The sequence below is a fragment of the Abramis brama genome (genome assembly GCF_963993115.1).
Source record: "Abramis brama genome assembly, chromosome: 25".
Taxonomy (NCBI): domain Eukaryota; kingdom Metazoa; phylum Chordata; class Actinopteri; order Cypriniformes; family Leuciscidae; genus Abramis; species Abramis brama.
This window is the reverse complement of record NC_139987.1, coordinates 8,281,653-8,299,157: the sequence shown is the minus strand read 5'-3', so window position 1 is coordinate 8,299,157 and position 17,505 is coordinate 8,281,653. Positions and strand designations below refer to the sequence as shown.

The 17,505-nt window shown below is 39.4% G+C and overlaps 1 protein-coding gene across 2 annotated transcripts in view; it reads right to left on the bottom strand.

Moving 5' to 3' along the window:
• Positions 1 to 6,525: 6,525 nt before the first annotated feature.
• unc13bb (unc-13 homolog Bb (C. elegans)) overlaps positions 6,526 to 17,505 on the bottom strand; it is a 101,075-nt gene continuing 90,095 nt past the window's right edge. Inside the window, exons 39-47 of one of the 2 annotated variants that reach the window (XM_084104137.1) lie at positions 15,714 to 15,860; positions 15,507 to 15,630; positions 15,181 to 15,231; positions 13,564 to 13,641; positions 13,335 to 13,482; positions 12,812 to 12,868; positions 11,423 to 11,515; positions 11,174 to 11,333; positions 6,526 to 9,389 (exon numbers count right to left, since the gene is read on the bottom strand). In XM_084104137.1, the coding sequence (XP_083960263.1) occupies positions 9,104 to 9,389; positions 11,174 to 11,333; positions 11,423 to 11,515; positions 12,812 to 12,868; positions 13,335 to 13,482; positions 13,564 to 13,641; positions 15,181 to 15,231; positions 15,507 to 15,630; positions 15,714 to 15,860 (1,144 nt within the window). In that variant the 3' untranslated portion in view covers positions 6,526 to 9,103. The remainder of the gene's footprint in view (positions 9,390 to 11,173; positions 11,334 to 11,422; positions 11,516 to 12,811; positions 12,869 to 13,334; positions 13,483 to 13,563; positions 13,642 to 15,180; positions 15,232 to 15,506; positions 15,631 to 15,713; positions 15,861 to 17,505) is intronic. The other variant, XM_084104138.1, reaches the window with a different exon arrangement.

Genomic DNA, 17,505 nt, shown 5'->3' with positions numbered 1-17,505 from the left:
CTCCAAAACAGATGGAGCATACATATAAACATCATGTTTACAGCATACTATATCACACGTCAGCTAAAGATATGCAAGATAGAGCTGTTTTATTGCCTCTTTTATTGATACAGATTACAAAGAAAGGGCAGAAGAACAGCAAATGTTGCAAGTCGGATTAAAACTCAAATTTCCTACATGAGCACCATAGCTCAACGAGTTGGCGCATGTGCGCAAACCACTACACTATAAAAAAATATTGTTGATTTACCTTAAAGTAATTTACCTGGTTGCCTTAAAATTTTGAGTTCATTGAAATAAAAATAAATAAACTGAGTTAATACAACAAAGAGATTTGTTGGTCCCACTTTATATTAAGTGGCTTTAAGTACTATGTAGTTACATGTACTTACATTGAAATTAATAATTTGATACAATGTACTTATTGTGTAACTACATGTTTTTACATTGTACTTACATTTTAAAAATTCCTGCATGCAATTACAGCTGTAATTAATTTATGTAATTACATTTGTAATTACACAGTTGACCCACCCCTTACACCTTAACCCTACCCAATCCACCTCACCTGTCCCTAACCTTACCCGTATCACACCTCAATAGCAGCAAAAGTGTTTTACAATACAACATGAACACAATAAGTACATTGTACTTATTTTTTTGATGTAAGTACATAGTACTTAACGCCACTTAATATAAAGTGGGACCGATTTGTTTAATAAATAGAAACTCAAAATATTATGTTATCTGAACCACATTAATTATCTAAGTTGATTTGACAAAAGATTAAAAGTTGTGATAACAAATCATGGAAATAATTGTTTACAGTGTAGTCCACGGCATCAACCTATATACAGTAGTGTGAGACTGAAAGGAATAGATCACCCAGAAATTAAAACCATGGTGTTTACTCGCCCCAATGAGGTTTTGAACCTGTATGATCCGTGGACGACAAAAGAAGATAGTTAGGTTCATGCTGTTCTTTTTCAAATCATGAAGGTAAATGGGGACAAATGCTATAAAAAGAGGAGAAAAAACACCATAAAAGTTCATAAAAGCAATCCATATTATTTGTTCACTATATTGTAAGTCTTCAAGTCATACTGTAGTTTTGACTGTAGGATGTGTGGGGTCAAGTATAGAAGGGATCGTAGCTTATCGAAACGCACATGATTAATTGCAAAGTTTAACCATCATAGAGCGAAAGTTTATAATTTGCATGTGTTTTAGGTCCTGTCAATTTCAACTTTCAAGCGATTTTAAATAATTCGAGCACAAGACCAAAAAAAAAGAAAAAAAAAAGAGAAAGAGACCTAAATTCGGAACTTGCGTGCTGTTTTCTGTGTGCCCACACACAGCAGCACAGACAGAACACAAACACAGAATTCCATTCTCTTCCGAGTCTATTTGTGCTTACGGACACATACACGCAAAATTATGTCAAAATGCCCGTCTTGGCAAGTATCCTCCTAAACGTTGAGTTATGCATATGCAGTGAGGAAAATAAGTATTTGAACACCCTGCTGTTTTGCAAGTTCTCCCACTTGGAAATCATGGAGGGGTCTGAAATTGTCATCGTAGGTGCATGTCCACTGTGAGAGACATAATCTAAAAAAAAAAAATCCAGAAATCACAATATATGATTTTTTAACTATTTATTTGTATGATACAGCTGCAAATAAGTATTTGAACACCTGTCTATCAGCTAGAATTCTGACCCTCAAAGACCTGTTAGTCTGCCTTTAAAATGTCCACCTCCACTCCATTTATTATCCTAAATTAGATGCACCTGTTTGAGGTCGTTAGCTGCATAAAGACACCTGTCCACCCCATACAATCAGTAAGAATCCAACTACTAACATGGCCAAGACCAAAGAGCTGTCCAAAGACACTAGAGACAAAATTGTACACCTCCACAAGGCTGGAAAGGGCTACGGGGAAATTGCCAAGCAGCTTGGTGAAAAAAGGTCCACTGTTGGAACAATCATTAGAAAATGGAAGAAGCTAAACATGACTGTCAATCTCCCTCGGACTGGGGCTCCATGCAAGATCTCACCTCGTGGGGTCTCAATGATCCTAAGAAAGGTGAGAAATCAGCCCAGAACTACACGGGAGGAGCTGGTCAATGATCTGAAAAGAGCTGGGACCACCGTTTCCAAGGTTACTGTTGGTAATACACCAAGACGTCATGGTTTGAAATCATGCATGGCACGGAAGGTTCCCCTGCTTAAACCAGCACATGTCAAGGCCCGTCTTAAGTTTGCCAATGACCATTTGGATGATCCAGAGGAGTCATGGGAGAAAGTCATGTGGTCAGATGAGACCAAAATAGAACTTTTTGGTCATAATCCCACTAAACGTGTTTGGAAGAAAGAAGAATGATGAGTACCATCCCAAGAACACCATCCCTACTGTGAAGCATGGGGGTGGTAGCATCATGCTTTGGGGGTGTTTTTCTGCACATGGGACAGGGCGACTGCACTGTATTAAGGAGAGGATGACCAGGGCCATGTATTGCGAGATTTTGGGGAACAACCTCCTTCCCTCAGTTAGAGCATTGAAGATGGGTCGAGGCTGGGTCTTCCAACATGACAATGACCCGAAGCACACAGCCAGGATAACCAAGGAGTGGCTCTGTAAGAAGCATATCAAGGTTCTGGCGTGGCCTAGCCAGTCTCCAGACCTAAACCCAATAGAGAATCTTTGGAGGGAGCTCAAACTCCGTGTTTCTCAGCGACAGCCCAGAAACCTGACTGATCTAGAGAAGATCTGTGTGGAGGAGTGGGCCAAAATCCCTCCTGCAGTGTGTGCAAACCTGGTGAAAAACTACAGGAAATGTTTGACCTCTGTAATATAAACGTTTGACCAAATATTAACATTGATTTTCTCAGGTGTTCAAATACTTATTTGCAGCTGTATCATACAAATAAATAGTTAAAAAATCATACATTGTGATTTCTGGATTTTTTTTTTTAGATTATGTCTCTCACAGTGGACATGCACCTACGATGACAATTTCAGACCCCTCCATGATTTCTAAGTGGGAGAACTTGCAAAATAGCAGGGTGTTCAAATACTTATTTTCCTCACTGTAACTACTATTCCTAGAAGGAGGGAAACAAGGTACAATACATGACTATAGGATATCACACTCTTGCAGTTTCTGCTGCAGACACCTTCATTCACGGCTGAAAGGCCAATGCCGCATGACGATGTGGGCGGGGCCACATGCTCACAGCATATAAATGCAATTGCATGCGTCATTCCCTTTGTTCAGTCCAGCTCTTCACCGAGCCTCCGACTGCATGGGGCTCAGAGGTGTTGTACCTCGTTTCCCTTCTTCTGGGAATAGTAGTTATATGCATAACTCAACGTTCTCTGTCAGTTCACTCGGTACAACACATGACTATGGGAAATATATGCACGCCCCGCAAAGTCACTGAACTAAACTTAAAGGACCACATATCCAATTTTTAAGAGAAAGACAGCCCCTGGTTAAAAGAACCCTGCGGTGAGCACGGACCCCTCGTTCCGGGCACCATCCACGTGACGTAATTTTCGTCAACAGAAGGGTCCATGATGGCATACAGTGCATGTATGACTTGATCGCTTGGGAACAAAGTCCACTTTTGCACTTATGGCCAAAGCAATGTACCTTGAAAAGCCCGCGCTCTCAACTGTGTGAAAGATGGAGTGGAACGAGGAAGCTCCATGACGGTCCGCGCACTGTCCGTGTGACGTAATTATCAGGAGAGTCCGCGGATGTCCCCGCACACCATCCGTGTGCAGCCCAATTTTTGTGACCGCGCGGAGGGTGCGTGTACAAATGCGCATGTGCGAGTGACATGAATGAGGTATTTATATAGCGTGTTTCCTATGTACTACCACACACCCCAAGCGCTTTACAATCATGTAAGGGATCTCTCCTCAACCACCACCAGTGTGCAGAATCCACTAGGATGATGCGACGGCAGCCACAGAACAACGGCGCCAGTGTGCTCAACACACACCAGCTTTAGGAGAGAGCACTTGAAAACTAAAGCACTTAAAAAACAAAATCCACTAGATTTCCATCCATGCACCTTTCCATCCATGCCGCCAAAGGAGTGTACTTTGAAAGGCTCACACTCTCAACTGTGCGCGAGATGGTGCGGAAAATGAAGTGTACCTGCGCCTTAAAGGAATCAAAAAGGCAAGCAGGTACGTGTTGTGGCGCAGCACCATTAATGCCCTCATGACAAGCCGAAACAGCCATCCATTAAACTTCCAGCGTGGAATGGGAGTGACTTTCCTTCAGAAAAGAACACAGTATCCCCTCAATCAGGCACTGATACGTCGATTCAGATCTTCGCCCGCACCAAGCTTCAAATACACACTACTTCAAAGCAATGCAACGCACTTCAAAATGCAACAATTAGATTTTCCCCTCGCTCAACAGGTAGACCCCTAGATACCCCCGTTCCGGCCGAGGGTGCAGAATCAGCCCCCTGCCTGGGACAGCAAGTCCTTGCATAGGGAAAGACACTGCGGTGTCCTTAACAGCAACGTCATGATGCACACGCACCATGTCTTCACTGGCCAGCAAGACGCTACCAAAATCAGTGTACAGAGTCCTGGGCTATACATGTGACAGGGCATCCACCTTGAGCTGGACACTCCTCTCCATAATCAACAGTGGGTGTTGCATGTTTTCTGTAGATGCAAGAAGATCCACAATAAGGGTGCACACGCCACTGCAGGGTAGACTGCAGGTCTGCCCCATATCAAGAGCGTCCGTGCCAATTGTAGCAGAGAAAGAGAGGGAGTACCCCCTTGCCTGTTTATATACGTTTACCCTGCTAAGTGTTTCAGCATCAGGAGAACTACTCCAAAAAATGTATGTATGTGAAAATCTTACGGCGTTGTCAACCACTCTCCTCTTACAGAGTTTCTAGTCTGTGTTGTGACGCATTTGTCGTCACTACTACACATGACATACAGTAACCCTGCCCAAGGTAATTCCTTCTGTCAACAGATTTAGGTTTCCCTGGGGATCAGGGTCTGAACACACAACGGCACTATCGACATACCTATGCTTAAATGTCGTGTGCCATACAGCAAGCTACTGAGCGCCAAGCACCGGAAGCCACGCACAAAGAGGGGAATCCAGCCATGCAACTACTATCGAGGCCATGAGCCCCTGCAGTCTCAATACTGTAAGAAGAAAACGCCTCTTTTCTTTGGGAGGAGGAAGTAACAGCTGAAAAACCTCTTCCTCCATCTTCCCTTGTGGCACCACCTGAATTGCCACTTTGTTGAGGAGAACACAGATTTCCTCTCTCAGTACTGGGGAAGCCCTCTCAGACACAGAAGTTGCAATTACTCCACAGAAACAGAAAAAACCCCGCATAAACGAAAACAAAAAAACAAAAAACATAGCCCCACTGATAGATTGGCAGGCAAGTTCTCACCACTGTTTTTACAGGAGTCAAACAGAACCCGCAAGCTTCTCTGTGTCAGACCACTTAACCGACAAACTTTGTTGCCACTCTCAGTGCAAGGGCCATCACTTCACTTCCATCCACCTTGGGTCTGCCCTATAAATATATCGTCATTCCATTCCTCGCCCACATCCAGCGAGACAGAATCATTCCCCCGACAGTCAAAGTTTCGTTCAGACTCAAGACAGCTAGAGGAACCATGTCGTGAACAAACCAGTGTGTTTTGTTCAAACCTTTTCCTTCAACAAGTGTCACCACCGTGGGTTTTCTAGTGAATGTGGCATATTTTAACATTTTGTTTGAGAAAAACTTTGAGCAAAGCTAAACTTGTGCTAAAATCTTTCTCTTTTATGGCTTAATTTCGACAAGAATCACCACCGTGGGCTTCTTGCGAAAATATTGCGTGATTGTGTTCTAACATCACACTGAATAGCTGAAGAACAAAGGGAATGACGCATGCGACTGCATTTATATGCTGTGGGTAGGTGACCCCGCCCATGTCGTCATAAAACTGTTCCTGCTGCTGTCTGTGTCATTCATGTTAAGCAAACAACAAAACAAAGAGAAAATCTAAATATTTTCTAGCTTTAACAAAGATTAATTATATTTAATTTGTACAGTGAAGACTATGTAGTGTTACTTTACATTTGATTATTCAATTTCCATACCTTAATACTGTTAGACTTACCTGCATTGCTTATTTCATGTGCATCTTTGTTCTATTGTATTTATATATGCTTATAATTTTCTATGCAGCTCCCCTACAAAACCACCCCAATCATTCTAGAATGATTAATTCATTCCAAATACAGCTATTCAAGTCATCAGGTGAAATTGTTTTCATATCGCAATATATATTGCAGAAAAACTAAATATCGCAATGGAATTATTTTTCTACAATATCGTGCAGCCTGATCTTCCACATACTCAAATTTGAGAGTGAGAGCGAATGATAATTTTCAGTGAATAATCATTTAACTAAATCATTTAAATAAACTGCCCATCACACAATTTTTTCTTTTACATAAATGACATCAAGCAAATATTAGTTTAAGTTACTTTATACATAAATTCATTTGTTGAGTGTGCACACACAAATATTATAACACATTTTTCCTTGTCAGTGACAGTGTACAATACCTATATAACTTAAAAATGTGACTAATCTCAGTGATTATTGTCAGTATTGTTTCAAGAGTTTGAAAAAAGGTGAGAACTTCTACAAGTTGGCACAAGGAATGTGTATATTACAAAGAGTGACAGTTCTTTTCTAAAATACAGTCCAAACACTGCTGGCCTAAACAACGGTAACAGTATATAAAGTGACACAGAGTTAGAAGTGAGAAATGTACAGAAATAAATAACAGGTTTAACAGTCACAATAATGATTGGCAATATTAACATACATTTTACATATTGGCAGTGCTTGTGAAAAATACAATAATTTACATTGAAATTTGGTTTAAAAAGGTGAGACTTTTTGCACAGACAACAAACGAAGGGAAAGATCTAGTGTTACTGTCCTTTTCCTGTTTGTTTTTGCATTTTGAGTAATTTCTGGAAAAACAAAGCACAACACAGTACAAAATTCCTCAAAAGAACAACTGAAGAAAATAAATCAGTCACGCAAAACAAAGAAACAGCGTAACAAGACTTCACAGAAAAAAGACACTCATCTTTAATTAAAAAAAAAAGAAAAAAAGTTAAAATCATTTAAATAGAAAATATCAGAGCAAATAAAATAAGGCCGCTTTGAAACGAAAAAGAAACCTCACTATTATCTTTAATTGATCAGTGATCGTATTTGAGCTTGATCAGATATTTGTTAACTTTCGTATTTTCTCCCCCCAGTTGAAGCTGATTTTTCAGCACTCTCATTCCACTTTATAAATAACATTGAAAATATATTACACGACACCCCATAAAGCATTCACACATTTTAGCTTCAATACTGTCCGATGATGCTGCATTGTCTTTCGTTGGACAAAAACAAAAAGCAGGTGTAAATGTGAACTCGAGATTATTGCTGCCACCTACTGGTCATAAACGATGGCTGAAGTAACGCTCACTTTGAAACGAATGGTGACCGTAAGAGGCAGAATATTTGTGGGTTGAGGTGCAAACAGGTCATCCATCATCTGAGAGGCCGCAAAGCCTGTAACAAAGGCACACTTTCGGCTGATGGATGCGTCACGTGCGAGCAGACTTGGAAATGATGTGAAATGTACATGATATCTCTCTACAAACTTTTTTTTTTTTTTTTTTTTGACTTGTCGGTTTTGATTACTTATTCTGATTCATGCAATGAATCACTCCACAACACCAAGTGAATGAGATCTGGCCCCTTGGAAACTAACACACTGTGTCTCAGGAGCCACAACATTCATAACAATCATAATCATTACATTTCAAACTGACACATTCACAGCATCCACAAAATAAGGCAATAAACACAATTCAAAAGGGGTTACAGAGAAAAAGTGCATGAATGGATGTGGAATCTGTGTATTCTACAAACTAATACACACCCCCACACACTCACAGCGCCATCTAATGGTCGGAGGTCAAATCTTAGATTCAAACATTCTGAATACTCACAGGAACTTAAGTCAGGGATAGACACAATATTTTTCCACAACCATGTTCACAAAAATGTTTGTGAGAGAGACATGCCTGGTTTTACTGTTGTGTGCCTTGACGTTGAATCACAAAATGGAAGCATCTCATAAATGTCAGGGTCAAAATTCATCCCAAAATCAGAAAAAAAGGAATATTTTACTAGTCTATTTTTAATAACATTTTATATTATTTGCATTGTGATTTTTTTTATTATTTATCATTTATTTTTATTTTAATTATTTTATAATATTAATTGGATTTTTTAAACAGTTAAGTATTCATATATTAATAAATCATAGTATTTGTTGTTCCATCTTAAATACCTGTAATTTTACCTGTAATGAAAATCGGCATTGCAATTATTAGTAAAAAAATCTAAATTAGAATTTAAGGTGTGAAATGAGCTTAACAGTCAAGAAAAATAATGCCAATGTCAAAACAGTCCTAAACAGGATTCATTTTATAAATGTAAAATTCTACAAATGTAATAATTTCTTATTTTTATATTATATTTAATTGTATGTTTTGGAGTAAATGTGGTCTGTTTTCATTAGATTCACTTAAATACATATTTCTAAAAAAAAGATCTAATTGACAACAAACATAATTAGGCAAAAGTTAGGCACGATACAACCCAGTACTGCATGTCCATCCATCACAGTCTCGTTTTTCATCAAATACGGCATCTTCCCTGACTAGTCCTTTGCTAGTTTGTCAGTGGCTTGGTGTTTGAGTGTGTTTCTCATTGTATATCAACATATGGAAAAAATAAAGTCTTTCTTCTTTTTATCAGGATGACTCCCCATTCACTTTTAGACTAACAGTGCCCTTTATAAAATGTCACATGGCCGCTGAAAGCCCTTCTCTGTGGTACACAAGTGTGTGTCAGTGGGCAGCAAAAACATTGATGTGGACACAGAAAGGTGACAGTGATGAAATCCAGCCTTTGTTTATCCGTCAACAACTAAGAGTTTCAGATTGTCTTCGGCTGTCCTAGAACGTCCTCACCTCCCCTCCTCGGCCGAGCGGGTCTCGGACTTGAGTTTCACGAACTCTTTGGCCACCTCGTCACCCGAGCGCTGGGAGAGGATGCGCATGACGGTGAGGCCCGTGTCATCGATGTGTACCCGTGGACCCAGCGGACACCAGCAGGCGCAGCTGGCCTTCGGTGCGACATCACGCAACTGTATGACGGCGATACCAACCACACGGTCCGCACGGCCAAAGCAGTAGTCCTTCACACACACCTGCAGCTCATAACACTCCGGCCCATCCTCGTTCCCAAGAATACTGCACAGACAGAGAGGGGGAATTCATTATTTACTTGTACCATTTACAACCTATCGATCCGTATATTCATTGATATATCCGTATATCCATCGATCTATCTATACACCCTTCAGTCTGTCCATCCATCCATCCATCCATCAGGGGGTGTACTGGTACATGCATTCATACCGAACAGTCACAGTACATACAGTCAGACAATGAATACAGTGAGTCACAGGCGATCCACACTTCAATCCAGAAGAGGGTGCGCGCGTGGTATTGCAATGCAGTTTGCTAACAGTCACAACAGGAAAAAGAGCAGAAGAAGAACAGCACATATGCGAATGACTTGAGCACTTAAAAACAAAGTCCACTAGTTTGTGTGCATGTGCCGAATGCGTCTTTCTGCGCTCAAGGGAGTATACTTTGAAAGGCTCGCGCACTCAACTGTGCGTGAAACGGAGCGGAACGTGCAAAATTGAGTATAGGAGGGTTGGGCTTAAGATGTTTGAATGTTTAAATATAATTTAAGTGGAACAAATTGTAACACTCCTAATGCACAAGTTACATTTTTCATTATTCTATTTATTTTGTACTTTTATAACACATTACATGCTTTTCAGCTTTGGAGCTGATTGTGGCCAAATACTTTTTGATTTTATCAGCCCTGCAACAAAATATGACCTATGCAAGAGTGCATTCTGTTTACTGCTTGGTACTGTGCAGCCTCCTATAGTGTATGTAAGGGTTAATGCCCGACGAGGTGTCCATTGTCAGGTATTAATGGACGACGGCGAGGCGTGAACCGGTTGCCTCCGCCGAAGTCCATTAATACCTGACAATGGACACCTCGAAGGGCATTAACCCGCTTATACCATGGTCACTTGCCAAATAACACATTTTTAAAACATTAGTTTATATTTTAATTAGTTTTACAATCGAAATCTAAAGTTTTTACAAACAATAACTTGGTTTCCCTGGTTACGCCTGACGGTTTATTAAGCAACCGGAGATATTTATAGTCCGCTCAGCTCGTAGAACCCTTCAGTTTACTGCCTGTTGCTATGGTTACTCACAGCTGATGTAGCCAGCGCATTTATTTATTAATTTCGAACGGTAAACAGTCAGTTTCACCAGAACTCCTTTACTAGGTGTCCTCTATCACTTTTTAATAGACACCCTGCAGCCAATCAGAATCGAGTATTCACCCAGACCATGGTATAATAGGCACTAACTACCTCAGGGGGACTAAAGGCCGCTAGGTGGAACAAACTGTCATTTGCACTACTGTCTGTTCAAAATAAATGAAACCTAGCATTGTGGATTTGTTGCTTTTTCCAGTAACACTTTAGTTTAGGGTCCAATTCTATTAACTATTCTGCATTACCATATTCTACATCCCTAATCCTACCCAATACCTAAACTTAACAACTGGCGTACTAACTATTAATAAGCAGTAATTAAGAATTTATTGAGGCAAAAGTCATAGTTAATAGTTAGTTAATAGTGACATTTGGACCTGAACTAAAGTGTGACCATTTTTCCTATTGTACCGAACTCGTATCGAAACGTGACCCCACAACCAAGGTACGTATCAAACCATGACTTCTGTGTACCGTTACACACTATCCACCCACCCATCCATCCATCCATCCTTCTATCCACACTACTATCTATCCATCCATAATTGTGAAAGAGAGAGATGCAACCATTTTGTGCTCTCATTTAATTCCTCACGCATCATTGTTTACTGTAACGTTGTTCATTAATCTAATTTGTCCTGAATGACTAGGTTTTGCACTCACAAATGGAAGGTCTCGTTGAATTTGGGCGCCCAGCTGTTGTTCTTTGATTTGGTGGTGAACCTGCGCTTCTTGTCGCTGAGATGAGGGCCGATCATGGTGACCTCCACAAACGGCCGAAACATCCCAGACGTCTGCCACTTCAGATCGTTTGCAGCCACAACTAGACAAAGAAAAATGCCATCAGACAATACACTTGTGGAACAGAAAAAAAAGCTCACTTAAAACAGATAAAAATGCAGTAAAACATACCTTTAACTGTAACTTTATGCTCTCCTGTGCCTGGGTGAGTAAAGAGGTCGATCTGTATGGATACTTCCCCTACTGGTTTATCAACTCCTGAGCCTAAACACACAGATATATTTACTTAGTTATCTAAATGGGGATAATCCATAGACTTCTGTTTTTTTTTTATATTGAGAAGTTATAAATACTATAACCTAACCAGAAAGAAAGAAAATCTGTTCAAATTCTTTCTCAGAAAACCCTAAATATACCCAAAATTAGGTTTTGTCAGGTTTAGCTCACTTTGGAGTACCAAATTAGGGTTAAGTAGGTACACACACACACACACACACACACACACACACACACACACACACACACACACACACACACAGTGAAACAAAGGCCTCACATGCACGGTGGAGGAGATTTTAAAGGGGTTATCGGATGCCCATTTTCCACAAGTTGGTATGATTTTTTTGTTTGTAATATACTTTGGTTAAAATTCCTCAATGGTTGTGTAAATCAACACCCTTTTTACCTCCTCAAAAACAGCTCTGTTCACAGTGACCTGTTTTGGTGCATGTCTCTTAAAATGATAATGAGCAACTGCTCACCCCACCCCTCTCTTCCATATGGAAATATGCTAATACGGGACAGTACGTCAGTGGTCAAGGGCGGAGCATGAGCATTATGACATCATAGTGCTCAGAAAATCCAAACGGCCTGATTATTGAGAGTGTTTAGACTTCTTGAGGATTAAAAAATGTAATCCATTGTATGGTGGTTGTGTCCACACACTGCAAAGACACATTTATAAGCAAACACCATATGAAAGTGAATTTTGCATCCGATGACCCCTTTAAGAAAAATTTAAGCATTAGAAAAAAAGAGAGGAAAGATGTACCAACTGTACCCAATTTATATAAATAGGAAGTGATAACAATGACAAAGGGAACGCAGAGCCTACATTACAGTGGGAGTGTCAGGGTTCTGCCCTGGCAGCTTTGTCTGTGTTGTCTTTGTTTCATGTCTCTATGTTTGTGTTGTGCTTGAACATATGGCTCTGTCTTTGTTTGTGTTGGCCATGTGCTCCTCCTGTGTTCCTGCCTCCTTGTTTCCCAGTACCACTAACTACTGTATTTAAAAAATATTACATCTCAACTTCCTGGAAATACATCAACACCGGGAAAAACCATAGATCTATTTCATGGCGTCTTTTATGTTCCTAAAATAGGCTTCATTTTCTTCATGCAAAATAACATTTATTCATTTTAAGTTTTGGATGAAATATGACATGGTGATTGTGAGATTCACCCCATTAGAGGGCAAATGAACCCAAAACAAATGTAGGAACGGATCTGGAGAAGGGGGCTGTGAGGGTATTCAGGTCTCAGGGAGTCTGTGGTGACCTACCCCTGGAGGGCGGCATTTTCTCACTAGGTGTTATCCTCATACCCTTCCCATTATGCACTTGGGGCAGAGACACAGGCAGAAGAAGCAGTGAAAGAGACAACGATCAAAAGCAAAAGCATTAAAAACAAGAACAACAACAGAGAAACATGGACAGTAGCCACATTAAGCAGTGAGATACAGATAAAGCTTGAAGAGATCAAGAGGTTTCTGTACAAAAAGTATTCAAATGAGTCCCGTCTACAGTTATCCACAGCTCAATACTGACACCTAGTGAAGCATTGCTAAACTAATCTTTAAGATATCAAAAGATATGAATAGGAAGATATAAGCAAGTGATCAGTGAAGTTATATCATTATATGGAAAAACAGTGTGAACTTTTATGTTCCATGGAAGTCAGTCAGTCATACAGGTTTGGAACAACATGTGCAAATGATGACTGAATTGTCATACTATTGCTTTAATATTGATATTATGATGCTATATTTATGAAGATAGTGTGGATGTGTCACTATATGTGTTTACCTTGAGCATGCTGAGAAGTAACAAAGGTCTTGATGAGTGTGTCAGTGGTCTGGGTATAGAGGGACAGCGCATGTCTCAGTGAGGACAGTTCCGGACTCTTCTCCAGGAAGGCCTTCTTCAATCCGTTTCCTCCAGCATGGAAGTATTGCTGCAGAGGATAGTAAATAACCAAAGATTAATTTTGAAACATGGAACTTTACAGTTGCTTTAGAGAAAACATAATGTATACCTTTATGGTATCGAGGGCCACGTCCATGACCGCGCACTGCTTGGGCGTCAGGCTTTTTGCGTCACCAGACATGTGATCCTGCAGAGGCAAAAACTATTAAAAAAACCCCCACACAATACAAAAAACAACCTCTGATGCAAACCAAAACTCTACAACAGTTTCCTTCTGTTCACCTCAATGGACAGGAGTATCTGAACGCTGAATAGATGTCACTGAGTTGTAAATAGAGGCGGTAATGTTTTAATGTTTTTGGATTTCTGACATCAGAAACCTATGGAAACCCATTTCTGCCTCAGAGTAAAAAATTTAAATAATTGTAAGACAGTTTAAAAAAGAAAGAAAGGAAAATACAGTTGGAATTTTGAGAAATAAAGTTGCAACTGTGAGATGTAAGGGCACATTGTTGCATATAAAGTCACAATTACAAGAAATAAAGTTGCAATTATAAGGCATAAATAGAGTTGCAAATATCAGATGTATGGTCACGTTGTTCCATATAAAGTCACATTTACAAGAATTAAAGTTGCGTTGACAAGAAATAAAGAAAGTTGTAAATAAAATTGCAATTGTGATATGCAAGGTCACATTGTCACATATAAAGTCACAGTTGCAAGAAAAAAAACACAATTACAAGAAATAAAGTTGCAATGACTAGAAATTAAGTTGCAATTACAAGAAGATTTGCAAAATGTAAGGTCACAATGTGGTCATTTAAATGACCAAAAATACAAGAAATAAAAAATAAAAAAAATGACAAGAACAAAAATGAACTGCCAGTGCATAGCATTTAAAACATTTTTTTTTACAAGATTTCGGTCAAATGTATTAAATGACAGAAAAAAATGAGCATTCGCTTAGTCTTGGTAACCTTGCAAGTTGATGAAAACGTGATGCAATGCATTTAATGCCTCAGATACGGACGTTCTAATGACTGACAAAACACAAATCTCCGACATTCACTGGTGAAAAACACTGTAACTCCATTTGAGCTTGATTGTAGTAAAATACTAATAATATAATAACACATGCAAGTGTCTGACCACAAATAAAGCGGCAATACTAACTCTGACAACATGGTGTTTAATTTTTTATTTATTTCCTGAATAGTAGCGATCCTACACTAACCTCAAATTTTCACTGGCTTAAAAACACACACCATGCTGGATATTACCTGCCATTCATTTTCACTTATTTGTGACATTTCCTTGGAAAAACTCCTGAGATCCAAAAGCTTATGTCAGCGACTTGCCTATGATGACTTGACAACTGAGCGCGGGTATTTCACTCATGTTGGATGTCACACTGTCACATTTGCATAGGTCGTACTATTTGAATTCATGTTTGGTTGACTGCCAAATTAAAATATTAAACAGAATGCTAAGATAACATTATTAACCAGTTAATGGTCATTTCAAATAAGCGTCACTGTTCAGGAGGATTAAACCTGAACTTGTTTTTGTTTTTCCTGTCAAAAATTTGTTTGTTTTCGAGCCCTGATCAGGATACAGAAACATGTAGATGGGATTTAAATTGAGACTCTTCATCTATATTCTCTTGCTGAACTCTGAGCTGGTTTAAAGAGATCACAGTCCGGATTAAACAAGCCTAAAGCGGTACCTTGAGTTTGGAGAGCTGACCCAGTTCTTTAGCCGCTGAAAATATCATTCCCTGCCAGAAAGAGATAAAAGTGTTACAGCATTGTGTTTGGGGAAATCTTTACATGTAAAACAGGGATTTTGCATGTTAACATTTTACTTTTCAAGACGATGTATTTCTTACAGGAAGCATTTAAAAGGTTTCAGTCTAAAATAATTGCTACAGAGCCACTGGCTCTTAAAATTAAGCATTTAGGGTCCATCTAACATTTTTTGGCAAACTAAACAAATCACTTGGTTTAGACAGCTTTGTCTGGAAAAAGTGTGAGAATCTCTTGCAGGTCTTACAAAGGTGTCATTGCCCTGAGGAAGGATGATGGTCTTCTCAAGACTGTTCATCACGATCCTCCAAAGCTCCTTCAGCACTCTCTTCAGCACAGTTTTCTCACACACCGAGGCAAACAGCATCAAACTGCTCACAAATACACACAGATCAGAGCAGGTTTCAGGTACACGAATGGTAGTTTCTATACAGGTGAGGGGTTTTTCACTCACTTTGCATCCAGGAAGTCCATCAGTGGCCGCAGCATGTTATCAGAGTCGGCCTCCACCTGGTTACGGCTGTTGGCGCTGACGGGACCTTTGATCTGGTACAGCAGACTGGACATCTGACGCATGCAGTCATCAATACGGCTCTGGAAACTACAGAGGAACATCAGAGTTTAGCATGAAGAAGAAACGTGCTGGACTGCAGTAAGTGCAAAAGTCTTCTTTTTCATTTAAATCAATTAAGGACTTTTTAATCTTTACTCAACAAAGAGTGAAGCTATAAAAATTATAATGATAAATAAATATAATTTATTTCTAATAATAGTTATTATTAATTTCTATATTTTATATCATGGTATTTGTTGTACTACATTTTGTTTATGCTTATTTTAACAAACCAATTCCATTGTATTACAGTTTTTGGTAACACTTTAGTTTACAGTGTCCTTGTTACATGTTACATGTACTTACTATTGTAATAACATTAAAATATGCATAGTTACGTGCAACTAACCCTAAAATGAACCCTATTCCTATTCTTAAACCTAGAATTGTTTCTTAATATTACTCAGTACTTATTTGTATAATTACACTGTAACAAGGACACAAAATAAAGTAAACCAGTTTTTTTTGTGTAAAAAATAAAATAAAATAAAAAATACTGTATCACATTAATGAGATATACGAGATACAATAATTTCATCAAGCACACTTTTCTACGAATTATAATTAATATAGTGCAATTGTGAAATATTTAAACTATGCAGCATTTATACATTTTGGCAGTATTTCATGTGCTGCCTTTAATTTATGCTGAATATAAAGGGATAGTTCACTCAAAAATGAAAATTCTGTCTAATTACTCACTCTCATATCGTTCCACACCCGTAAGACTTTCGTTCATTGCAGAAGCTCAAACGTGATGCGTAACACGAGAATGAATCTCATTGGTTCTTGCTGAAGCTCAAACGTGCTGCGTAACACGAGAATGAATCTCATTGGTTCTTGCTGAAGCTCAAATGTGCTGCATAACACGAGAATTAACCTCATTGGTTCTTGCTGAAGCTCAAACGTGATGCGTAACACGAGAATGAACCTCATTGGTTCTTGCTGAAGCTCAAATGTGCTGCATAACACGAGAATTAACCTCATTGGTTCTTGCTGAAGCTCAAATGTGCTGCGTAACACGAGAATGAACCTCATTGGTTCTTGCTGAAGCTCAAACGTGATGCGTAACACGAGAATGAACCTCATTGGTTCTTGCTGAAGCTCAAATGTGATGCGTAACACGAGAATTAACCTCATTGGTTCTTGCTGAAGCTCAAATGTGCTGCGTAACACGAGAATTAACCTCATTGGTTCTTGCTGAAGCTCAAATGTGCTGCATAACACGAGAATTAACCTCATTGGTTCTTGCTGAAGCTCAAACGTGATGCGTAACACGAGAATGAACCTCATTGGTTCTTGCTGAAGCTCAAATGTGCTGCATAACACGAGAATTAACCTCATTGGTTCTTGCTGAAGCTCAAATGTGATGCGTAACACGAGAATGAACCTCATTGGTTCTTGCTGAAGCTCAAATGTGATGCGTAACACGAGAATGAACCTCATTGGTTCTTGCTGAAGCTCAAATGTGATGCGTAACACGAGAATTAACCTCAATGGTTCTTGCTGAAGCTCAAACGTGATGCGTAACACGAGAATGAACCTCATTGGTTCTTGCTGAAGCTCAAACGTGATGCGTAACGCGAATTAACCTCATTGGTTCTTGCTGATGCTCAAACGTGCTGCGTAACAC